The 27,996-nt window shown below is 27.8% G+C and overlaps 1 protein-coding gene across 1 annotated transcript; it reads left to right on the top strand.

Moving 5' to 3' along the window:
• The first annotated feature begins 11,498 nt into the window (after positions 1-11,498).
• LOC100211974 (b(0,+)-type amino acid transporter 1) lies at positions 11,499-26,437 on the top strand. The gene is made up of 10 exons (XM_065806299.1): positions 11,499-12,398; positions 14,948-15,073; positions 19,995-20,094; positions 22,472-22,516; positions 22,653-22,776; positions 25,068-25,171; positions 25,266-25,362; positions 25,474-25,629; positions 25,897-26,080; positions 26,186-26,437. The coding sequence occupies exons 1-10, from the start codon at positions 11,912-11,914 to the stop codon at positions 26,245-26,247; spliced, it is 1,485 nt and encodes a 494-aa protein (XP_065662371.1). The 5' UTR covers positions 11,499-11,911; the 3' UTR covers positions 26,248-26,437.
• The last annotated feature ends 1,559 nt before the right edge of the window (positions 26,438-27,996 follow it).

Below are 27,996 nucleotides of genomic sequence, written 5' to 3'. Positions count from 1 at the left end.
CCATAAATAGCTTTGTCGTATTCATCACAAAATCCAAAAATGCGCTTTAAAGGTATAGAAAATGAAAATATTCCCTTTGTAGTTGGTTTCTGAATTATGTATGCTTGTCTTACTGCAAACCCTGAGTTATCGCCAAGTACTGCTGTTGTTGCAGAATCTTTATACCACAATTGATTTAATCCCTGTGCTAATTGAAAGTCGTTTGGGTATTTAAGCATTCCTAACATTGTAGTTGCTAGACCTGGATGATAAACAGCTTCTACTTCTTGGTTTGATAATTGAAATGATATTTGACTAAATTAGCGCATAATACCATTATATGCAAGTGACACTGTATCTGCATTAGCATAAGCTGTTCCATCAGCTTTAAGAAGTCTTTCTTCAAACAAGAGAAAAGCCTCAGATGGAAGTGTGAGCAAATCTTGTTGTTCAACGTTGATTCTTATTTCTCCAACTATTTAGATTTGTACCAGCCACTGGCTCATATTCATGAAATTCAAACCTTTCAATTCCTTCATCAACGGTTGGAATTTCTGTAAAGTTTAATACTTCAGAAGTTGTCATTTTTTTTTTTATATGCAATATAAAATTATTTTTTTTTAAGACAATTCTAAAAAACTGATAATTGTATAAAAAATTAAGCAAGTCGAAGACCGCATCCTTTTTTAACTAAATCTTATATTCTTATAGCATTTTCATTTGAACCTTATTGCAGACCCTATAATTATTTTATTTATATTTGTTGTTACCTCATCTCCAAATTTCATTAGACTTTTAGATCCATTATTTATCAAATTTGAAATTATTTCTTCAATTTTTTTATTAGGAGTATTTGGTTGTGAAACTACTTTTGAAGATGCTTTATCAATTAATTGTTTTCCTTTTTCAACTGCAGCATTTCTAGCTGCAGTTATTGCTGATGTTGAAAGTTCTATTCCTGCTGATTTAGCAGCAGTTATTGCAGTTTTTCCTAAATCAAGCAGCCTACTGCTTCAACATAGCTGATGATACTCTTGTTACTTTTGATGCTGCTATACGTTTAAATAAATTTTTCATAGAATAAAATATTCCACTTGTTTATAAACCAATAACATGTTTCTTTACATATCTCTTGTTATGAACAGTTAGTAGTTTTTTATGTGCTATATATTTTTTACACTGAGATGTAATTATAAATTATTTTGTATTGCTTTATACTTTAAACTATTTATAACACCTTGCGGTAATAACTAATCACAAATTGCAACAGCTTCATTTCTTGCACCAGTGTTACCTGCTTTCAATGCAGTTATACGTAATTCAAGCTTTTTAACTAGTGCGTTAGGATCACAAGGAAAGATTATAACTTGTAATCCTGTTCCTTTTGATTCACGCTTCTTATTTTTCTTTATATCTCTCCAAATTAGATTATTTCTCTGTAATTTTCACTCTTACATGACTTTGGTTTGTATGGGTTTGCATCAGGAGGAATTACATCTGTTTATATTAATATATCTCGATAATTTTTAAGATTATTTTCAGTATATATTGCCTTATTAGGAATAAACTTTGTTATCAACTCCCAAAGATCAGGAGTACCATAATATGTTTCACCATCAATAGTTATATCATCATCATTAATAAATATTGGCTTTTTTCCGATATATAATGAGTCATCCTTGACATCCTTAGAATGTATTCCAAATGTAGTATCTGTAGACTTTTTACTACTTGTATACATTCTTAGATATTCTGTTGCAAATTTTCCGAGCCTCAAGTCCTTAGTTTCTTCAAAAGAAGACATTAGCCATTATTTCAGGATAAGCGTTTGAAAAAGTGAGTGCAAATTTATTAGCTTGATCATTTAATTTAGGTATATTTTCTTTTATTCCATCTTGGCTATTAATTAGCTTGATCATTTAATTTAGGTATGTTTTCTTTTATTCCATCTTGGCTATTAAAAAATGGCTTGTATAATTTTGTCAAGTCTAACTGTAAATTAGTTTCACCCATCTTTTCATATAAATTATTCTGCTGTATTCTTTTTTTACTATCTAAAAATTCTTTAACAATTTAATCTCTTTTTTCAGGATCTTCAATTTTTTAGAAAAGACATTTTGTTTTTTTATAAAAAAGATAAAAAAACACAACATAAATTGTTATGTTGTGTTTTATGTTTTACGTTTTATGTTATATGTTTTATTTACGTTTTTTTTACGATTTATTTTAATAAATTATTTTGTACTTTTACATTTACATTTTTACTGAATCTACTTTGGAGTATTTTAATTGCCTCATCCATTCCTTGGTTAATTAATGATGTCTTAGTTTGTTCATCAATTTCAGTTTTTATTTTTGTTCTAATTTGTTCAAGCATGACTTTAAATTTTTCAAGTTCACTAATTATTAATTCAAATTCATTGTCATTTACATACCCATCTACTAAAGCTTTAGAAATATGATCACTAACTGTATTTAGTTTTGAATCACCAAATACCTTAATCTTTTCATGCTTTTCTGCTTTTAAACTTAATTTTTTATTAACTTATCCACCTAATATTGATAAAGCACCTGCTCCTAATGCTGCACCCTCACATGCAATAACTACTGGTGCTGCAATTATTGTTGCTAAAAAATCAATTCCAATAGTTCCAAGTGTCATAGTGCTTGCTAGTAATGCATTATTAATTGCTGAAATTATTTTTACAGCTCTATGATTATTATAAATGTAAATTATTTTTACAGCTCTTTTCTCTCTCACGCTCTATTTCTTTTTGAATCTTATTAATTTTATTTAGACGATATATATGTCCACTAATCACTTGATTTTCGGTAGGCGCATCTGGAGGAGTTGGGTATATTTTATATTCCATTTTAATAAGGAGAGAAAAAAAAATTTAAATTATCTCCTTTTTTAATTAATACATCAGAATCAGAATTATTAACAACATTTACTACAATATCATCAACAGTCTCTTACAGAACTTTTGTAAACTTAACATTTTTAATTTAAGTTCTTGTTTTAGTGAAACTAACGCAACACCTTCATTAACTGTTGCGCCAAACTTTAAAAGAATATTTTGATGTGATAGAGATTTTATTGTAATGTCATGTTGTGCAAATATTTTATACCTATTCTTATTTATTAATAATGAAGGGTATTCTAAATATTTGTGTAGCTTAAAAAGCATTTGAGGAAGCCTAACTCTTTTATATTTGTTTATAAATTTAGGTATTGGCGGATTATTTCTTGACATTTTATATACGTAAAAAAAGATTTTCAAAAAATCATATTTAAAAATGGAATATTAGCAAATGGTGACTTTGGTCCTAATAATAAATCTGATCCTGTTGATGTATATCCATTTCCACTGCGTAATGACAATCCATCAACTACAGAACCTCCTTTACTCCATGGTCTCAAATATAAACCAGATCCTACTGCTGTCATTTTAACTCCTTGTCCATTCTTTTTTAAGTACACAACGCCCCTTCCAGCAATTTTATCAACCATAGCTGATCCAGCTGCTGAACCTACTCCTGTTAATAGTCCTGTTGCAAGTGCTGGAGCAACGCTTGATAATAAAAATCTTCCAGCTGAACCAAGTGAATGAAAAAGTGCACCAATAAATCCTCCCTCTATTTGAGAATTGTGAGCTAGTTGTGTTTTACTTAAATTAGTTATTACACCCATGCTTTTTTCATATGCTCTTTTAACTCTATTCAATTGTGTATTTGTTATAGCTAATACATGCTCGCCATTAAGATCTGAATGTGATAATTTAATACTAGCTCCATAACCATCTTCAATTGCTTTTTTAAGTTTTTCTAAATGCCCCTGCGAAACATTTATTTAAATATTAGTATATTTACTTATTTTATATTATAAAATTTTTTTTTTTCTTATATATGAAATCTAAGAGACAATATTTCTCCTCGTAAATTCAAAGGATTTCCATTTTGATCAGTCACTTTAGTTTCCATTTTTGAAATTATTTTTAGTGTTATTGGTAAATAAATTAAGTTTAACGGCTCTTAAATAATTTTAAATCCAGGACCTATACTTGGTAAAAATGAATATACAATGTTTTGTGTTCCTCCATTTATATATGATGATCCTACTATATCATTTGTCACTCGTATATTGTTAACTCTCAATATGTTTATTATAATAATATCAATTTTATCAATCAATATTAATTGATTGATAAGAACCTAATGAATATATTTGACTATCAAAACCTAAAACAGTTTTAATTGAGTTTGGAGTTGCAAAATCAACTTTATAACCGGATGCAATATTTAAAACTGATTTTAATGTATTATTATTTGCTTCAATTGAAATAACTGCAACTCCTGAGATAGTACTACCGTTTTTAGACATAGCAAATTGAATATAATCATTTATACCAGTAATCTCATAATATCCTTCTGGAATGTTTATATCATACCAGGTTGCTGTATTATCATTGCTATGCCTAAAATCGTTGTTTGGAGGACCGATATTTGGAAGACTGTAGTATGTCTCTAAACTATGTAGAGCCATTTCATATTCTATATTTTTGCTAAGTAATAGGAGCAAACGTAGTTTTTAGGTTATTGCTATTTCCACTTATTACTAAACAAGGCATTTTTGTTTTATATATATACAAAAAAAAAAAAAAATTAAATTTTTTAAAAAATTTATTTTTTAAAAACTTTTTTTTTTTAAAATTCACATGGCATATAAAAATTATCTAATCACTTCTATATTTTCCATAATCTCTTTTAGAAGATAGATCTATAATAACAAATCCATAAAGTTCTGACCAAGCTTTCTTACAAAAATTTTTAAACTCATCTTTTGGCATATCACTTGAAACATGATCATAATAAATGTGATTTAAATTCTTTGAATCTTGCGGAAATAAAGATATAAAATTTTCTTTTTCTTTTTTAGCTCTCCTTGGTAACTCAAAATAATTTTGTGCGAGATGGAAACAATCTACATTACTATGCCTTCCTCTTATATAATATTTTTCACACATATTTTGCTTTGTAAATAATAAATCATCAAATATCATCAAATTATTCTTGTGAATATCTAGATCTTTAGGATCTGGTACATCTTCTGCTGTTTCAAAAAACTTGCACTCCATATCTGTTTTCTCATTTAAGTTTTTTGAAATGTCTCCAATTAGAAACTCAGGGTTAGCATTCAATTTTTCTATTATATCTTGTAACTTAAATACTCCAAGAATAACTTCTTTTGGTAATTTTTTTTCAAAAGATCGTTTTAATATTTTGTATTCTGGTTGAAAAAGAGATTTTCCAAAAAGTTGTAAATTATTATAGTCTAACCAACCGGGTCTTAAAAGTAAATTCAATAATAAAGTAGTTTTTCCGCAACCTGATTTTCCAACAATAATTCCTCTTATACTTTTAGGTAATTACTGATTATTATTACGATTACTTTTATTTACATTCCATGATAAATCTATAATATCCATTTTATATATTTAAGAATTTCATTTTTCTATATATATAAAAATGTACTGTGTTAAATGCAAAAACAAAACAAATACACTGAACCCGCGAAGCTTTGTGAGCAAAAACAATAGAAATATGCTATGTGGAACTTGTGCTATTTGTGGAACAACAAAAACTAAATTTGTTACAGCAAAAACAGGAGGTAATTTAGTTAGTTCAATTAATTTAGCAACAAATAAAATAAAACTACCATGGTCAAAGTTCCCAGGTGAAATGCATTTACCTGGTATGAACTTTGAAGGTCCTGGTACTAATTTAGATGAAAGATTAACTTCTACTGACGCATATAAAGAATGGAGTAAACCTGTAGATAAAGTTGATAATGCAGCTTACCATCATGATCTTGCGTATAAATATTTTCAAGATACTGCAAGAAGAAATCAAGCTGATAAAATTATGCTCGAAAAATTGGATTCTATGAAAAATCCAACAATACGTGAAAGAATTGAACGAGGTATTATAAAACCCATTATATCAACGAAAACAAAGTTTGGATTAGGTGTTCAAAAAAACTACCAACGATCTGTAAAAAAGACGAGGATAAAGAATTAAAATGGACTGACAAACCTGCAAACAAACTTCATAGACAGGTTGTAAAACATTTCATAAAAAGAAAAGTTATTGTAAATGGAGTCGATAAAATATGGGCTACTGATTTAGTTGACATGCAATCTTTTTCCAAGGTCAATGACGGTATGAAATACTTATTATTTGATGTTGCTTTAAATAAAATCTTTAAAGAAAGGTGTCAAAAAATGTGGGTGGATAAAGGCTTAGAATTTTATAATAAGCGTGTTAAAGCGCTGGGTGTTGAGTTATATTCAACTGAAAATGAAGAAAAAAGTTGTATAGTTGAGCGTTGGAATAGAACGATGAAAGAGAAAATGTTTATGTACTTTTCAGATAATTCTACTAGAAAATATATTGACGTTTTAGATGAAATGTTAAATAAATACAACAACACAAGACATTCTTCAATTAAAATGACACCAGTTGAAGCTAGCGATAAAAAGAATGAAAATATTGTTTGGTTAAATCTAAATGGAAACGCACGATAAGAGTCCGTAAAACCGAAGTTTTCAATTGGTGATAGAGTTAGGATAATTAAAAAGAAGATAACGTTTGAAAAAGGATACACACCGAGATGGACTGAGGAGATTTTTAATGTGTCACAGATTCAGTTCACAGATCCGCCTACGTATAAATTAACTGACAATAATGGTGAAAAAATACAAGGTACTTTTTATGAACAAGAAAAGCTGAGTCGTTCAACTCATGAGCCTTTTATATTACTAACGAGGAGTTTTGCGTTGATAGTTATGCATAATTATCAATAATTTTATCAAAGTTAATTTTGGAAAACATTTTATTTTCAATAGATAAAGTGCCTAAATTAGATAAACATTCTTGTGTCACCGTATTTTTAATGTAGCATTATAAAAAATTAACCGTTAATCTTTATAGTATTTACTTATACCAGGAGATTTTTCACTTTTTCTATTTATTATTTGGAAAAAAAACTACGCTCTATATTATGAATATATTAATTCAAACTTTGCTATATTTTATATTTCCGTATAGATTAATTTGTATTTCCACATTATCCTCTAATATAAAATGATGTGTAAAACAGTGGTAAGTAAAATCTGTCAACTATAATTGGATGCTTATGCGACAAACCATACAACAAAGTTAAAGAATATTAGTTTTTATTAAAAATAGGTTTATGTAGTGTTTCTTTGCAAACACCCAAGCCAGTCTTTGGGTCATTCTGGCCCCCCAGCGAAATAACGGTAAATGCCTTTCCAGCCTCCCCTTCCCCCTCCCTACACACACACACACTAAAATTCGTACGTAAGTAAGGAAATGCTGATACAATTTTTTTGGTCACTGGTACCAATATCAATTAAAGTGGAAACAAAGCTCTTGAAATACAGAAATTCATTTGGAAAATCAATGCCCGCATCTTTAGAAGATATAGAGCATGCAATGTGATTGCAACAGAATCTATATCTAGAAGGTAGACAAGACATCTAAAACGAGAGATAAATAGCACATAACTTACTTTTATCTTTCAAAATTAGCTAAAAGTTGAACTACAATGACATCAGCAAGCATTTTCTCTTTAGTTAATGTTTTATGCCTCAATAAATGTCAAACCATCATATTGGCGTTTGTGCGCTCTTTTTCTTTTCTGGTCAGCAGAATACTTGTCGGCGCCCACCAATATTGTAGCTTCTTTTTTAAATTTGTAAAAACTTGATTTGATCTCTTGAACGAAAATGGACAGAGATCTATACAGTTCATTCGCCATTGTTAAGTTGATTTTAACAACTTGAAGCATTTTGTTCAATTAATTGTACTTTTCCATAATTGTGCTCCAGATGACTATTTGGACCGGCCAGCTGATCCATATTACTAACTCCTTCCATTGTGTTCGACTGTTGCATTTTGTCATTGTTCGGATCTTTTAAGGCTAGTTTGAAGTTTAAACGCATATTTCAAATATACAAGTATTATTGACAACTAAGAACTTAAAAAAACTGACTCTTATTATTATATCTTGAATCTAATTATAGACCATCTAGCCTGTGAGAGACTTTCAGAACTTTTAAACCTCTTTTCAGTTTTGATATCAAGACTTACCAGCAACGTATTGAAGCAGAAAAAAAGTTAGTTAGCTGTTAAAAACAGCCAAAGAAAAAATCAGCTGTGACGTAAGACTCAACTACTGCAACACCAACCAAATAAAAAGAATGTCCGTCGCTTGGAACATATTCAATTATTGGATTTAACTCTATAAAATGGGCTTGCAACTCAGTGTAGACCACAGACGTATTAGAGGGAGTATCATACGTCTGCTGAAAACAATTAGTAATGTTGATACCATGCATCTCTATGTCTTTTTAAAAAGTTTAGGCATATCAGCTGCCCTGTGACCTCTTATTGGAATCAAGTTAATCTACGTGCAAAACGTATTGAATTAACAATGATAGGAAAAAAATATAACAATTTGAAAATGTTATTTTAAAGTTCTCAAGCAATTTCAAAGTATATCAAATGAAAATAAAAAGCGATTTATATCTATCAACTATTTGTAAAACCAAATTGCTAAGTTGCTGGATAAATTTTTTACAAATGTTAGCTGATAGATTCGATATAGATTTTTGTTAACAGGCCTACATAAATATGTATATCTTAATAGACTAATAAGTTAAAAAAAGGTAAGTAATTTAAAAGTTTAAATATAATTAAACTTTACCTGGAAGAAAGAAATTTGGTGACATTATCACAAGAGATGATAATGTCACCAAAAGACCCCCAACGCAACATATTTTTCCAATAAACTTTTTTACTCTGAAACAGTTGAACGAAGTTGTAATAAATCCTGAAAATGCATTCACTTTGATTAACAAAGATAAAGGTGGCATTATTATATTCAGCTGATTGCTAATACTCACTGATTGCCTTATGAGCAACTTCTCAGTTACAAAATAATTATTATGCAACTGAGAAGTTGCTCATAAGGCAATCAGTGAGTATGAGCAATCAGATGAATATAATAATGCCACCTTTATCTTTGTTAATCAAAGTGAATGCATTTTCAGGATTTATTGCAACTTTTGCAAGGTTTGCAGTAAACGCTACCCTACTTAGAAAAGTGTGCCAGCCAATCGCGTTTTCTTTTACTCCATTTACTAGATTTTAAAAAAAGTAAAGCTTTTGAGGCTTGTCTTAAAGTTTCAGTATTGTGACAGGTTTCAGACATTAAAAAATTAGTGCTATTGACGTCTCTTTTTGCTGATTTGTTGTAATGAACTTAATAAGACCATTATTTTGACGTATCCAATCGGCAGGTTCGGTAAAAAATACTTCGCCAATCTGAGTAAATTTTTTCGCTACGTGCAGTAATGGAGTCCAAAGTATCTAACACCTCTTGTGATAATGCATCAGATTGTTCTTTTTCAAAAAATATTGTCAACTTTTGCAACAATGTAACAACATTTAGGCTTTCAATTTGTTTAAAATTTTAATCTTTCTTTTGCTTCCAGATTTTCTCTTGCTAGAGTCATCCATGGTAATATTATTCATTTGATCACTTATTAAAAAGAGTATAAAAAGTAACTTATAGAGTATTAAAAAAAAACTTAATAGAGTTTTAAAAAAAAACTTTGATTTTTTTTTTTAATTTTCATAACTTATTAGAAAAAAGTTTTGGAATGGTGTCATTACATTAGAGGGCCCTCCCTGGCCCCGCAGGGGGGCCAGGGAGGGCCCTCTAATGTAATAGCACCATATAATGTAATAGCACCATATAATACCTCTAATGTAATAGCACCAAGTTATAGTAAAACAAATTCATATTGGTTATACAAACTATTTCATCAATTGTTTTAGGATAATCTGTAGCAAATGTATAATCAATATCTATTTTATAAAAACTTGCTTTTTTAAACGGCAAAACACTCGCATTACCGTTGGTAGCTTTAGGAATATTCTCCCAGTCCTCAGTTGAATATGTGACATCAATGTCTATTCGTGAACGAGGTTCATAAAATTTCTACTCGAACTAGGTTTAACATCATCATTTTCAGGATGTGATCGCCTAAAAATTTATCTCACATCGTTCGTGTATTTTTTGACGCTTTTCAACTCGTACATCCCACTGTTATTTTTTGCCAGCACATTTTTTATTAAGCCCTAACCTGACTTCATTCTCAATATAATGCAATAAACTGAAGACATGTTTACAGGATGAACTGTAACCTGCAATACACGAACACTCAGCAGTAAAAACATACTCTAAACCATAAAACATACCCAAACAAAATATAAATTTTCGTTTATTCTTGTCTGTGGAACAACAGTAACTCTAACAAAACAATACCGAATACTGTCAACAATGTTATTAAAGGTGACATATTTAACATGCCCAGAATATTGCAAGTTTTTCCCTTCTCTAAACGCCTTCATTGCACTCTTATTAGTAGCATATCACTCTTATTGGTAGCAATGACTTAAACAGTCGTATTAGGAAGAAATTGACTTCCACTTTGTCTGTTACGTTTTAAATCTTCAGAAAATGGAAGCTGTAGAATATCGTCAACAACTAACTTTCTACTTCGACTATTTCTTATTTTATTGATACGGTTATTAGTGGTATGTAACAATGGTAGGTTTAAAGCTTCTGCCATTATAACTTTTTTTATTAAAAGTGCTTTTTGTGCACTTCCTGAACCAAGCGGGACACCTCTTGATAATAAATACGTTTTTAAGCCATCTACTTTCCACTTTGAAAAATCTACTGAAGTAAAAACCATATTCAAATAAATAAATAAGAATAATAATCTAGGCTAGGTAAGCGAAAGATACTATGACTCAAAATAATGTTTTGATTTTTCAAAAAACGAAGACCAGATATATTACTGATTTGGGAACAAATGTAGGAGAGTACGGATTGTTCAGAGGAGCATTGTTAATAATGACTTAACAAAAAAATGTTGTTGCTATGGCCGATGCTAATGACGCTTAAATGCGCACCAACAAACTATCCGAATAGTAATGTTTGTGTGTAATTAAACAATGGGCTAATGTTTGTGTGACTAAAGAATACTAGTTTATCTTCATCAAAAGAGCAAACTTAAGTATGTTGGAAGACGAGTAGATATTTTTAATATAAAAAAGAAATAACTATGAAAATAACAAATAACAGTATCTTTAAAACTAAATCTGATTTAAAAAATTATTTTATCCGGCCGGATGAATTTATCCTGTGTAAACCGGAAAAGTAAAAAGATTAAATCTTTTTAGGATAAAAAATATAGGATATAATATAGGATAAGAAATTTTCTTATATCCTAATTGATAAAAAAATATTGCCCTGCCCAACCGGATAAATCAAAACTTTAAATCTATTGTCTAACCTTAGTTCCTTATTTGATATAAAAATTAAGTCACCGCATTTTAAATCTTCTGTTTGAAACCCCCGCATTGTAAAACCTCATTGTAAATTGTAAACATTGATATTTTGTATAAAATTGCTATTGATATATGTAAGAAAGAAATTATGTTTGAAAGTGCAATTGATATATTTTGGTAAATCAATAGAGGTTATAAATGAATAATGTACTATGAATTAAAAATTTAATAGATTGCAATGACCGCGTTGAGTTTCCTTGTGAACAGATACAATCAAGTGTAAAATAAAAAAAGTGAAAAAAGTTTTATACAATTATTTATGCAAAAAAGACAATAAAAATGAAATTCAAACCAAAGTAGTTCTATTAGTTTATTGAAATAGTGTATATGAAATTAGTGAAAGTTCATTGCAATATCGATCTACAATATAACGTTACTATTTTTTATTTTTAAATAAAAAAGTTTTATATTATTTCAACTAAAGATGAAACTTGAAAAAGATCAAGAGCTTGTTGCGCTTAATACTACTGAAGAACATAGTTTGACTGAGCAAATCAACGTGAAATTAGAAAAAAATGTTTCTGTTTTAGGTGGGGTTGGATTAATAGTAGGAAGTATAATTGGAAGTGGTATATTTTTATCTCCAAGTAGTGTTTTGATAAAATCTGGTTCTATCGGTTTATCTCTAATAGTATGGGTACTTTCTGGATTTATTTCTTTGTTGGGTGCCCTTTGCTATGGAGAATTGGGTACATCAATTCCTCGTTCTGGAGCAGAACATGCATATTTACTTGCAGCATTTGGCCCAATTCCTGCCTTCTTATTTTCATGGACAGCAACTTTAGTGATAAGACCATCTGCAGGTGCTATAATTGCAATGATATTTGCACAGTATGTTGTAGAGCCATTTTATAAAAAGGAAGAAAAAGTTCCTGATTATGTTATCAAGTTACTGTCATTTTTTTGTATTGGTAAGTTAAAGCTATCAATCAACTTTATTTAAAACATTTAGCATTAAAATAAAACTGTAACAAAAAAAAATAATACAAACAAAATTAATATTTATTTATGTGTTTATTTTAATGGTTACATAATTTTCTAGGATTGTAATCTCAGCTGCAAATCGTATATGTTCATCAGACTCACATTTAATTAAGAGGAATAGTTTTTGTTAATTTTTTCCAGGGAGTTAACTCTGAATTAATGTTTACTCTTTAATATCTGTTTTCTAAATAGCTTTTAATCCATAAATCTGGTTTTGAACTATAGACCATTTTTCTGGTTCTCTTAATAATTGTTGATGTTCTATGCTATCAATGGCTTTTGATAAGTCTCTAAGAAATTAGCCCCTATATATAATCTCTTATCTATTGAATCAAACCAGAAGTTAGTAACCCTTATCAAAGCTCACAGCTTGAATAATGCCTAAATTTTTACTGCTGAATTTAAACAACTAAAGTTAGGGATTTATTTTGTTGCAATTTTTAAAAATACTTTTGTCAGTATCAGTAGAATAGATATTGGTCGATAATTAACTGGTTTATTTTTTTTCTCTTTGTTTTTCCAAACAGCTTTAATATTAGCTTTCTTCCATTTACTGGGAAAGGTTGAAGCATCAATAGATCAGTTATGCTAAATATGTCAAATTAGTTTAAAGAGAATTAGATAATTTTTTAATCAACAAATCAGGAATATTATCATGACCAGCTGCACTATTTTTCTAATAATCTTGAAAAAAGATTTTATGAGTTTAATGTCAGCTTTTTTTTTTAGTTGAGGCTTTTCAAACTTTACACTTTTTTGGCCTATGAAAAGAAGCAATATTATCTTACTTAACTGTCTGTCAATTTTGTTAAATTGACTTTGTTTATTACTTATTTCTAGCTGCTCAATCACATATAAATTCTGAGTTATTATTTTTCTACGTTTTTTTAGATAAGTAGTCTCTTTTTTTGAAAAGGTTTCTAGTTTCCTCATTGACCCAAGGGCTTTTACTTTTTTGCAACAGAAATTTTTTGTAAGAAGCTTTTCCATTATTTTATTGATCTCTTTCATCCAACTCTTTAAGAGTTCATCAACTGAATCTGATAACTTAAGTGATTGAGTTAAATTCTTTATTAATTAAATCTTCATAGTTATTGTTTTTGAAATACTTTTTTATTATAGGCTTTAATATTAATGTTGTCTATCTAGTTTTTATTTTAACTATGGTTAAGAAGTGATCACTAGCAGCTAGCATATCTAAATAAGTAACACTATTTTTTGATACTCAACTAGGCTCTCTCATTGTAGTTTTAAAACCTTCTAGAGCTACTGCTCTATTAAAAGCTCTGAACCAGAGCTGCTGCTAATAGTAGAACTAGACTACTGCTGATAGTTGCTCTGGTTTGCCATGGTACCATTTGGTTTTATAAGGTATGAGATTCTTCTATAAGATTTAAAAAATTTTGTGTTAGTCTTTGAATTAGTTTTTTGAAAATCCTTGAATTAGTATTTTAAAAATTTTCACCAATTTTTTTTAATTTGCAATGGTCTGTATAGATTTACTAAATTAATTAGTTTTCTGCTTTTTTTTTTCTTATTTTATTTCTATCTAATCACTTAAAAATATGTAAACTGTATGAATGATTTATATAGTTTACAGATTTTAAGTGTCAACTGCTTTGTTGTACAAGTGATTAAACTGCTTTGAGTTGTTGTCAACTGCTTTCTTACTCTTTTCTCTTTGCGTTCTGTTAACTCTCAACTTAAATAGTGGTTGCTTGCAGCTTTATTGGTTGTGAATTTATTTAAAAAAACATAACAAGAAGAAGAAGAAGAAAAAAGCAAAGCATCAGTATTGAACTCTATTAGAATAGTTCTACTGGATTTTATGCAATCTTTAACTTCTATAAAGTTCTGACGTTTTTCACAGACACATCTATGCAATGTCGTCCCATTTGTGGAGAAAAATCAATTAAGTGGTTTAAGAAACCTAAAAAAATTTAAAAAGAAATTAAATATACTTGCGCATGAACTGTTGCCTTTACAGTTGTGCTTGATTTTTTTAAAACTTGCTGTACATTGCATATAGTCTTTAAGTTTAAGATTTGATAAGTGACAGCAGAATATATTGATAAGTGACAGCAGAGTACATACAAATGTAAAATGCATCTTAATCTTGAACCATCATAGATTGAGAGTTAATGAGTTAATAGCAGGAGGAACTGGTATTTTAATAGCTGTTAAAGGTAGTCATTCTCTTTTAAAGTTTTGAAGATTCAACTTGTTTCTCCATGCAATGGCCTTGTTTGTCAAGATTTGTGTTTCGGACTCAAAGAGTTGAAAGAAGGTTGTAACCACAAAGTAGCCTCCTTGACTGCCCTATTGGAGGTGAAAAATGATAATAAATATTCCCATATAAAACAAGGCCAAGACTATGGCCCACAATAGTTATTTTTAATGCCATGTTTTATACCTAGTTATGAGTTATAATTTTAAATTATATATAATAATTGGTTCATTCTATTAACTTTTTTAGTTCTGATTGCAACAGTAAATTGTTTAAGTGTGAAGTTAGCTGTTGCCATCCAAAATATATTCACATTTGCAAAGTTATCATGTGTGGCAATGCTTATAGTAATTGGATTTATTGAGCTTGGAAAAGGTATGTTCAACTGTTATTCAACATTTGCTATTATAATTTTTTTTTAATTATTAAAGAAATAATGCTTTTTGTTGTTGTTGTGTAACACTTAAAAAATTATAACACAAATAACAAATGATGTAGTGTAGTGATATTAAAAAGAAAGACAAAGACGATGACATGTTTAAGTATAAATACTACAACAAGTTCATCTATATTTAAATACGGAGTTCTCATAAGAATGGTTTGTGAAGCTAAAACAAGCTATATTTGCAACTTTCATATATACTGTGGAAAAGAAAGTCAATCACAACAAACAATTTTAAATCTTCTGCAGCCGTATTTGAACTTATAACACCATATACAGGGCTCAATTTAACAGTCGGACATCAGACATTGTCGGTCTAAAACCTCAGATTGTCCAATCAATTTACTAAGTAATCAGACATTTTGACAGATGGGAATCAAGTTTTACAAAATAAAGCGTGGACAGGAATGGTGTGCGATTGAACGCTATTGTTGACCATTCAAATGATTGTTTTTGTTTACAACTTGACCACGACTGTTTAGATATTTTGATGATTTAAATGTTTCAGAAATGCGCTGAAAAAAATAAACGTTAAGCTAAACTTAAACTAGGAAATAAATTGAAAACTAAAGAATAAGCAAAACAATTCCTACAAGAAAGAAAATAAATTAGCTTTAAAATAAAACTAAAAAAACTTGAAGTTAAAGTTACTTTTTGTTACGTTTTTAATTGCATTTGAAAAAAATTACTTTAAATCTTATCTTTTAAAACATTCAATTAAAGTTACGCAAAGTGCCTTTACAAATTACTTCTATTGTTTAATAAATGAACAAATTTTATTTAAATTATTGAAAATTGAAATTAAATTATTGAAAAGAAAAAATGTAATATTTTTAAGTTGTGTAAACATTTTTTTTAAAAAAGTTGCACAAAAAATTGTTTAAAAAGATAACCTAGACTTTTTAAAATAGTAATTTTTATTCATTTCATGCTTTAATTAGTAAGTCGAGTTTAAAAAAAAAACTTTTAAACAATTCTTTGTAAAAATAGAAACAAAAACAAAAAAAAGCAATTAAATCATCGCAAGTTTTAATTTAACTTATTTATAATTTAAAGTAACTTAAAAAAAATAATCTTTTAAAAGATTTTTAGAAAGGCATAAAAGAATAGTTTTAAATGTTTAAATTTACTATAAAAAAATACATATCTACTAAAAAAAATATAAATATAACATTTAATTTACACATAATGCGTTTATTTTATACGATCATAATTAATTTTTGATTTTATTTAAAACGTAAAATAAAAACTTTAAAAAAGATCAATGATTAAAAGTTATTCGTAACATTTTTCAACAAGATTTTTTTATTGCATTTAAATTGTTAAAACATCACAACAGCTGTTGTCAAATTGTAAAGGAAATAAAAAAGCGTTGTCAGTTACAGCATGAAAATTAACGTTATTAAAAAACAAAAATCTGCAGTGAAATCTTCTAAATAATAAGAAAAGAAACTTCACGAGACTAACGTTAAATAAACTGAATAACATGACAAAGATTTTGATGCATAACTCATTTCTGTAAAACCATAGCATTTATATTTTAAAAATTTGATCAGACACTGTCCGACCCAAACAAGTTTAGACCAGACATTTTGTCCAGGACTTTTTAAAAAATTAAATTGAGCCCTGCACATATATATGAATAAATATTATAATAGTGTTGACACTTGTGAAATACTTTTACAACATAGATTGCGGGCATGTGACACTACTCGCACAAACAGAGGCCTTCCTTTGTTTAAAAAATGCAAAACTGAAAATAGGGGCATTTTATTACAATGTTGGCAATCAAAAAGACCTGTCCAAATGATTTCGACAATACATATAGCCGATATTATAGAAAGCCAATATTGATTAGGTGACAAAGGAAAGAATTTTTAAGCCAGTATGTGTGGTTGATTATAACAAATATATAAAAGGTGTTGATTGCGCCAATCAATATTTGTTGTATTAAACTTTACTACATCATATAAAAATATGGACTAAAAGAGCTGTGATGTTTCTAATAAATTATTTAATGCATTTAGAGTTTAAAATATTAAATCCAAATTCAAAAAAGAAGTACAAAGCTTTTTTACATGGTATAGCAAAGGAATAGATAAGCAAATTTATTCGGGATAATAAAAATCATTTTGTATCAAGTACATCTGCTACATCCAGAAGAGTTGTTTAAAAAACTTTAAAAAACAATAAGACATAAAGTTTATCAATAGAGTTTTAATTTTTGAACAAAATATGCAGAATGTTTAATAAATAAAGCATAATAAGTAAATATACAATATAAAAGTAAATATATAAAATATGCATATAAGTTTAATAATCAAGCATTTTTCTCAAACAAAATACGTTACTTATAATTGTCATGCATTATTGTGATGAAGGAACCAAAAGTTGTTTGCCCATAATTCCAGCTGTTTTAGACAAATAGCTTCACCCAACTGACGCATAATGCATAAATAATATTCTTTGTTGACAGTTTAGCCCGGCGGAAGAAATTCACAGTGCACCATAATATGATAATCAAAGAAAACTGTCAACATGACCTTGATTTTTGATCAACTTTGCTGTGGTCTTTTTGATCTTGCTTCACCTTTTGCACTATATTTGCTGGATTGGTCGGTGGTTTCAAAGTTTCACACACATTGTGATGCTTTTTATCCAAAAAATTAAGCGATTTTGGCACCAATTGAGACTTGATGCATTTGAGACACAAAACATTCTTCAAAATGGATTGGGCTGAACCAAATGATATTCCAACACTATCAGCGAGATCTCTAACCAAATAACCAAAGTTCTCCAAAATTTATTTGACTTGCTCTAGTCTATTGTTTAAAATATGATATAATTTTAATCAATAACATCAGCAAACAATGTTCTATAAAAAATAAACGTTATCACATGGTTATCAGTCGCTGTAATTTTTTTAAAAAGACTCACTTCATAGTCTATGTAATCCATATAAGAATGCATTTGATCTAAATTTAAAGTATCCATAATTGACCAGTGCTTGCAAGCCATTAATGAAACATGACGTCTACTTACTTTTTTAGTTAAATTCTTAAGTAACAATACTTCTTATTGTTATTGTTGCAAAGCAGTGAGAACCTTATAATAAATTCCTTTTTTGAAATCTGACATACTCATTCGAAAACTATTGACAATCAAACATATTTTTATAATCTTAGGACTAAATAAATAAATTTGAATATATGTGTGTGTGTGTGTGTGTGTGTGTGTGTGTGTGTGTGTGTGTGTGTGTGTGTGTGTGTGTGTGTGTGTGTGTGTGTGTGTGTGTGTGTGTGTGTGTGTGTGTGTGTGTGTGTGTGTGTGTGTAAAGGTAGATACATAGATAAAATATATATGTATATATAGGTAGATACATAGATAAAAAAATTTTACAATTAAGGGATAAATCATGTAAATATGCTATAGTATATATCATAGCTTATTTTTTGTATAAGTAAACTTATTTGTTTACGCTTGTTTTGATTGGATACTTTTTATTTTTATTAATATTATAGAAAATTCCTTAGATAGCACTTCTTAACTGTAAGGTATAGCAGGCTTAGATTTTGGCATTAACAGTCTTCTGATAACTAAATTTACTCTTGCTGTTAAACAAACGGATGCATAAGAAGGCGAGTTTATTTTATCATTGGTGTTAAAAACTGCTATTTTATTTCTAACTAGCCAATAGCTTATTTTAGGATTTAATGGAGAGAAGTGAATAAGTCTGCTGTTCTTTAAGGAAATTAACAGGTCTATTTGTGGAATGCACTAACATATTTAACATATATATATATATATATATATATATATAAATATATATATATATATATAAAACTGTTATACCTATATTTTTATTATATAGTTCAGACATTTTGAATTAGAAGAAATATCATCTGTCCTTAAACTATTTTTGGTTGGCACCGGATTGGTAAAAAATTTTAACACAGAGATTTCACTATAACAATATTGAGACGAGGTCAGAAAAAATCGCTGACCTCAAACACTTTTAGATCAGCATTTACATTGCTGAATACGGATTTTTATTCTGATAAATTAGGGCTGATAATTGTTATACTTATATATTTATATTTTTTTCCTTATTATAGTTTCTAATTCTACTTATTAAAGGATATATTATTATCTATTTTAAAGTTGTAAATTCCACTATCTTTTCACAAAAAAACTAATCTTAATAGCACATATGTCACAACTTTACCTGTTTTTTTATATAGTAGTTTAAAAGTTTCAAATAAACTGAGAAATAACCAGACTGATTTTTTTAGTTTAAACTACCAACTGAACCAAACTGAAACCAAGCCGATTGTTGCTAAGTAAGTCAAGTTTTCAAAATCTATTTTTTACAAGATAAAATGAAGCTTTTTTAAGCTGTGCAAGCTTTGCAGAAATTGATGCTATTAAGAAATTTTTGAATTAAACATTTTACAGGCATGCTTTTTTTTAATATGCTAATAATTCTATTCCATTATTTACCTAATTATATAACACCTCTGCAATTCTTTCTCTCATTTTTTTTTATGCATATATTTTTTGGAGGGGGGTGGAGTCTTCTATTTACCATTATTTTTCTTCTCTATTCTTGCTTATCATTATCTGTAGCCCCTAACTTAAACAATTGCCGTTTGTGTCTTGTTGTGAGTGGTTTTGCAAGTGTTAGTGTCAGAGTTGTTGCAAGTTTATTTATTTAAGTCATAAAAATAAAGTTTATTTTGATGATTGAAGTTATTTTGTTATTTTTATTAAAATTATGTTATTATTATTATTATTATTATTAAAAAACAAATATTTAAATTTTCAAAATTTATTTGTTTATAAATATTTATTCAGGGAACACAACCAGTTTCAAAGATTCATTTAATGGCACTACAACTGATGCTGGCCAGCTAAGTTTAGCATTTTATTTTGGTTTATGGGCATATGATGGATGGTAATTTATATGTTTCATGGAATTTTAAGTATAATGAAACTTGTTTATTTAGTAATTATTGTCATTAGATAGAGAAGGGGATGGATGGACTATGTCCTTCATATTAATATAGTTTTTAATCACAGTAGGAAACAAAACTATTTTATTTTAAAATTTGTGACAAGCCTATCAGATTGCACTATTACAGCCATTGTAATCTCAAACTTAATAATTATTTAATGGGTGACTAAGGATTATAATTTTTTTTGCTATGGACAGCTTCACTATTTTTGTCATGTTACATGGTAGAAAAAGACTATTACTGTTATCATTAAAATGCAACTAGTTGGAATAAGATGTTCTTCTTGTTGTACTTAAGATGTTCTTCTTGTTGTAATTAAAGTGTTTTACTTGTTGTAGTTAAAATGTTCTTCTTGTTGTACTTAAGATGTTCTTCTTGTTGTAATTAAAGTGTTTTACTTGTTTTAGTTAAAATGTTTTTCTTGTTGTAATTAAGATGTTCTTCATGTTGTAATTAAAGTGTTTTACTTGTTGTAGTTAAAATGTTCTTCTTGTTGTAATTAAGATGTTCTTCTTGTTGTAATTAAAGTGTTTTGTTGCAGTTAAAATGTTCTACTTGTAGTTGTTTGGATGTAGTTGTTTGGATGTAGTTGTTAAGATGTTCTACTTGTTGAAGTTAAAATGTTCTACTTGTTGTACTTAAGATGTTCTTCTTGTTGTAATTAAAGTGTTTTACTTGTTGTAGTTAAAATGTTCTACTTGTTGTTAAGATGTTCTACTTGTTGAAGTTAAAATGTTCTACTTGTTGTTTTTATCAATTATTACCAACAAATATTATTTTAGTGAAAATTTTATTGAACATTTTTTTTTCAATCATCTTCGCTTCCAACAAGGCTGCAAGCAACCACTATTAGAGTTGGAAGGTACTGGAAGATAAAAGATAAAGTTTTTAGAGCAAGATAACGATTGACAGATGACTTACAAGATTGCAAATTATATGAATCAGGATAGCAAGGTGAAGGAAGTGAATTCCAAAGAACTGGTGCTGGAGGAAAAAAACTAGACGAAGAGTTTTTGGAGCACTAAAGAACAGTCACAGAAAAAGGATAAGACTTAATTAAATGATGAGTAAAACAAGAATGAATTTTAGTAGATGGCACAAGAGACGCTAGCTCTTTAGAACAGTGCTTATTATAGTATTTGTAGAAAATATAAGAAAGTATAAATATATATTATATATAGTATATTATATGCGGCAGTGGTGTAGTGGTAGAGCCCTTGCTTCATAAGCGAGAGGTTCTGAGTTTAATCCCCGCTAAAACAACCTCAACTCATTTCTCCATGCAGCCTTGTTTGTCAAGGTTTGTGTTTTGGAGTTATAGAGTTGAGAGAGGCTTATAACACAAATAGTAGCCTCCTTGTCTGTAGTGGCCTTCTCGGCCTTGAGGAGGTAAATTAAGAAAAAAAAGAAAGAAAGAAAAAACATTACGACAATGTGATAATGGTTGGAAGTTGTTCAACTATGTTTACAATGCGTTTTTTCACTTTGTCTAAAAAAGAAAGGGCATCATTAAAAGATCTGCCCCAGGTATGGCAACAGTATTCCATACAAGGCCGGATTTGAGATTTATAGAGATAAAGAATAGAATCTGGAGTAAGAAAGTGTCAAGCACAATTTTATATACAGAACATTTCATTTAAAGTGGAAATTTTATCAGACATGCTATATATGGTGAAAATTACACTAAACTTGAGTATGTTAATACTTGTCTTGAATAAGTCGTAAGTTTTACTGAACATCTTATGTAAGGTTTATAAACACCTTATGTAAGGTTAAAATAGCATCATTTGTAATGTGAAATGGAAAATTTTATATATAGTAGAAATTTCCTTGAACATCTTTTATATAAGGTAGAAGTTGTGTTGAACATTTTATGGAAGTTATATTGAATATTTTATGGAAGTTAGAAGTTGTATTGAACATTTTATGGAAGTTAGAAGTTGTATTGAACATTTTATGGAAGGTAGAAGTTGTATTGAACATTTTATGGAAGTTATATTGAATATTTTGTGGAAGTTAGAAGTTGTTTTGAACATTTTATAGAAATTGGAGGTTATATTGAACATTTTATGAAAGTTAGAAGTTATATTGAATATTTTATGGATGTTAGAAGTTATATGGAACATTTTATTGAAACTGGAAGTCTCATTTTTTCATGTTTTAAATTATACACATTCAAAAGTTTGCTTTTTAAGATAACTAAACTCAGACTTGAAGAGTTAATTTTTTGTTGAATTAAATTTCCTTTAAGATTCAAGAATTTTAAATAATAAGTATAAACACAATCATGAAATGTTGATTTTTTTATTTATTCAGGAACTCATTAAATTATGTGACTGAAGAAATGCAAAACCCTTCAAGGTTTTTAATAAATTTTGTTTTATTGTTATTTAATCTATTTATTTAAGTTATTTTTTTATCAAATATTTAATGCAGTGCAATCTGTTTTTTACATGGTTGCATTTTAAAAAAAAAATTATATTTTTTTAAATTAAAGACAAATGCCATTGGCTATTACTATTTCAATGGTTTTGGTGATGGGATGTTATTTATTGTGCAACATTGCATACATTGCTGTCCTTGGCCCTATTTTTATTAAGAGTTCTTCAGCTGTTGCACTGGTGAGACTTTTGATTAATGGTTCTAGTGTTTTATTTGTTTTACATAAGTTGTTTGTTTAATATGTTTTTATATGTTTTACTATATTTTACATAATACTACTAATTTTGGAGTGCTGTATACTACATATAGTTGTAGGTTTACTGCATATAATTTTTGAGTGCTGTATACTAAATATAGTTGTAGGTTTACTGCATATAATTTTTGAGTGCTGTATACTACATGTAGTTGTAGATTTACTACATATAATTTTGGAGTGCTGTATACTACATATAGTTGTAGGTTTACTGCATGTAATTTTTGAGTGCTGTATACTACATATAGTTGTAGGCTGAAGTGTTATAAAAATGCTTTTTTGTTATAGTTTTTTGCATTGGACAAAATCAGAACAGTTACGAAAACTTTTTTAAAAGTTATTTTAATACCACTAATAACATTTTTACCAGTCTTTATATAAAGGTGTCGACTACACATGGCATGTCTTACAGCGAAAATGCAAAACTAGTCAATTTTAAATTTCTTTTTTATCAACCTTTAACAACTGAGTATTGATGTAGACACATAAAAGCTTATTAAAATTATTTTTTTTTTAAATAAAGTTCAAGAATTAAAAATATCATGTTTTTACAATATTTACTTTATGTTATTTTAATGGGTTTTTTTGACTGGTTTTAAAAGGTAGCATTCTTTCCAATGTCATATGATAAAAAAATCGTTCTAAAATATTCTTCTCTTTGAATTAAACAAATTAAAATGTGTGAATGTAGCAGCAATAAATACATAAATTATTCCAAAAAATATTTTTGATTTCTAATTTTGATAAACTGGTTTGAAATTTTTTTTACTTAAATTAAAAGTAGATTATGCTCTGTTAATTTTAAGTATAACATTGTTGAAATACTGGTAAAAATTGAAGTATGTTGGTGTACATAAAAGATTTTTAGAAAGGTTTAACTATTCAGATATCCGGCTGATTTTTTTCTACTACATCAGTTTCTAAAAAGTTATATGATTTCCTAGAAACATCTTTTGGTTAGTTTTAATAGATATGATTAGTTGACAATGATTAATTGGCTATAATTACTGAATTTGATTAGTTGATTTTGATTACTGGATTTACTCAGGGAAGAAGTAAAGTATGATGGGTATAATGTCCTCTATCTGCTCTTTAAATTTTTCTTATATTTGATTGAGCTCAAAAAAAATCCATGAATGAAAAGCTTTCTGCTTACTTTTTGGAAGAAAAAAAGTTATATTAAACATTTGTTTACTTTACAGCTTAAATATAATTTGAAGTTTTTTAATGCCAAAAAAATTTAGAAATTTTAGTTTGGCTTTAAAATTTATTAAAAAGATTTAATGGCGAAAATAAATGAAATTTTATTTTTTATTCAAATTTGTAAGTTGTAAAAGTTTGAGAATAGTTAATATGTGAAAATAAAAATATCAAAAACATGTAGTTATAATAAACAAACTAGTAATTATGATAAATGTAGTAGTTATGATAAACAATCTAGTAATTATGATAAATGTAGTAGTTATGATAAACAATCTAGTAATTATGATAAATGTAGTAGTTATGATAAACAATCTAGTAATTATGATAAATGTAGTAGTTATGATAAACAATCTAGTAATTATGATAAATGTAGTAGTTATGATAAACAATCTAGTAATTATGATAAATGTAGTAGTTATGATAAACAATCTAGTAATTATGATAAATGTAGTAGTTATGATAAACAATCTAGTAATTATGATAAATGTAGTAGTTATGATAAACAATCTAGTAATTATGATAAATGTAGTAGTTATGATAAACAATCTAGTAATTATGATAAATGTAGTAGTTATGATAAACAATCTAGTAATTATGATAAATGTAGTAGTTATGATAAACAATCTAGTAATTATGATAAATGTAGTAGTTATGATAAACAATCTAGTAATTATGATAAATGTAGTTATGTTAAAACCTGTAGTAGTTGTGTTAAAACTAGTAAGCATGAAGCATGAGATGATAAATTTTATCAATTTTTATGTTTTATTTTGATATTTTAATTTTTTTAGAAAATATTTTTATGATATTAAATATAAAAAACAAAAAAAGCAAACTTCAAAACTTAATCAATCTTTAATAAATTGAAAACTTAATAATCAATCATTTGTAAAGTCAAAATAATTTCTGTATTTATTATAAGTCATTATACTATTTAATTTATATATAATAATTCATTTCTTTCATATGCAACTGTTACTATTAGTTGTTATTGCATGTTTTTATTATCATTAGGACTTGGGTAACAGATACCTTGGAGTTGGGAAATTTGTTGTTCCGGTTCTTGTTGGGTTATCTTGTTTTGGTGCAGTCAATGGCCTTTTATTTACTAGCGGCAGGTATAATTATTGCAATGCTGATAATAATAGTGATTATACTAATGACATTAACAATGGTAATGACAGTAATGACAACAATAACTTTTTTTAATAGACTAGTTTATGTTGCGGCAAGAGAAAGACACATGCCAAAGTTTTTAGCAATGATTCATGTTAAACGCAAAACTCCATTGCCTTCATTAATATTTACAGTTAGTTGTTAGTTTGCTGTAGTTTAAATCTATATTTTAAAATTCTTTTTCTAAATCATTATTGTATTAAATGTTTAAGTATGAACTTTATACATTCTTGGACTTTTTTAGGCATTAATATCTGTTCTCATGCTTATACCAAAAGCAAGTAAATTTGAGAGCTTGGTTGGTATTTTTAGCTTTGCTTCGTGGTTGTTTTATGGCCTATGTTTCTTAGTACTTATTTTTTTGAGATTCAAGCGCAAGGATTTGAGACGACCTTATAAAGTGTGTTTTTTTATATCCTTTTTTTTTTCTTTTTTTCTTTTTTTCATAATTAAGTGTTATATTTTGCATCATTTGGTGTTATATTTTGTATAATCAAATGTTATGTTTTGTATAATTAAGTTGATAATATTTGATAATAAATATTATAGTATAATAGTTACTTAATAAATAATCGAGCATACTAATATAATGTTTTAAATATATAAATTTTTAAAATGTTTTATTACACATAAAAAAAGTATTTTTATTGCGTTATTGTTGTTTTAGGTTTTCTTACCGATACCTGTTATTATGATTCTTGTCTCGATTTGCTTAACAGCACTTCCATTCTATGAAGACTGGTTAGGGAGTCTTGTTGCACTTTTTCTAATATTCTTGGGTGTTCCAGTTTATTACATGTTTGTGAAAATTAACATTTTTGAAAAATTTTCTATCTGTTTAAATACTCCAGGTATGAATTTCATTTGTAGGTCACATTTTCAAATTTTTTATATAACAAAATTTAAGATTTCATATTAAATAATCAAAAAATTAGCAAGTTTGTTTTATTTTTTAGATTTTACTACAGTTTTATTAAAGTATGGATTAGCTTTTCCGGACGATGAACCAGCTCTCTAAAATTAACTTGTCGTGTTTGTTTAAATAAACATGACGATTTAAAAAAACACTCGATTTTTAATACTTTATTAGGGTTTTTATCTATAAAAGTTTCAGGTGCATAATTTAAATATACAGATGTAAGGTATAAGTTAAAAATGCAGAGTGTAAAAGTGAAAATTTAAATTAGGAAATAAAAATTAAGAAATATTAAGTTGAACATCTACTAAATTCAACAGGTCATTAATTATGAAAAAGCGGAACGATAAAATTTTATTTAAAAGCTTCCCTCTACTTTACCTGAAGTTGCACATTGGCTTACTGCATATCAGTAAGCATAACAATGTGCATCTCTAGCAACGTTAAAATATGCAAACATTTTAAGTCACTGAGAAATATTTAGTTGAAATTTAAGTTATTTGGAAAAGAAATGTTGCCTTGTGCCCTTACTTATAAGAATTAACAATATCAGTTCAACGCATGGGGGTACAATCATGAATAACAACTCAACTGTTAACTTTACTGCTTTTGAAACAATTTTTCTGAGAAAAATTTTTAAAACAATTTTTTATTAAAAAGTCTATAAATACTAATTCCCTTAACTATTTTTAAATGTCGAAATTGTTTTTGGAGGACGGAGTAAGGGGAAAGGTGATTTATTGTTCTGTGTCAAAAATACGAAGTCCTTCAGATAAATTGCAAGATAGTAAAAACCAGTCATCATAAGCGATGGTTAATGAGGTTTCACAACTCATCATCAAAGATGATTGATAAAAACTTGTTCTTGTTTTATATGGCTTCTGAAAATAGAGTTGTCATATTTAAACTTTTATTTTTTTTGTAAAAGAAATATTTATTGGGTTAAAAATAATAGAATATATAATCTATTTATTTATCATTGTGAAAAAAAAATATATATATAAAATCTTAAATTTTAATTTGTATTATTTGAAAGTATGAAATTATTATATAGAATTCCTAAAAGATATATTTGTATATATTTGTGGTTTATGATTTTAAATATGTATAGTATCATAATATCAAAACGTAAATACTTTTGCTTATTAGTTATATTGTTCTTAACCATGTTTTTCAACTTTCATTGTAAAAATTGACCATAATCTTTTTGAAGCATACTCGCTGTTCTTTATGTTCATTTAATGTGGCTTGTGCGTTTATGAGGATAACAAAAGATGGCCGCCGTAATGCATCCTTAAAGCTTGCAAAAAACTAAATAATCTGATGCAACGTCAGCCCAACAAATAACTACGTATAAATAAAACACTTAATCACCACTTAGTTTTAACTATGTATGGATGTGCATATTGTTTATACTAAACAAAATGCACATCCTTTAATCATAATGATCAAAACTAAATCTCGCGATTTTTTACAAGCTTAAATTTACAATATATTCCATGTTCTACTATCTCTTTCAATATTTTAGCGTCATCAGCGCGACAGTAGGAACGTTTTGAAAGTTTGACAATAAATAGTTATAAGTTGATTTGATAACTGATTTGTGCTGATCAAAGATAAGACAACCGACGACTAAATGTTACCAAAATGGATCATTAAGAGTGTGAGTTATGTATTCCAGATTTGATAACTATGTATTCCAGATGGTAAAAAGTTACTACATCTATAGAGTAGTCCAAGATCATCTGTATTTTTTTTTACTTAGATAACATCTGTCTAATATCATCTGGAAATTCAATGACCCCTATCAACATCTTTTGGAAGATGTAACTACATCTGGTAATTTTTCTC

This window comes from Hydra vulgaris, chromosome 09, assembly GCF_038396675.1.
Source record: "Hydra vulgaris chromosome 09, alternate assembly HydraT2T_AEP".
Taxonomy (NCBI): domain Eukaryota; kingdom Metazoa; phylum Cnidaria; class Hydrozoa; order Anthoathecata; family Hydridae; genus Hydra; species Hydra vulgaris.
The sequence above is the reverse complement of the archived record's forward strand: the minus strand, read 5'-3'. Positions and strand labels throughout refer to the sequence as shown.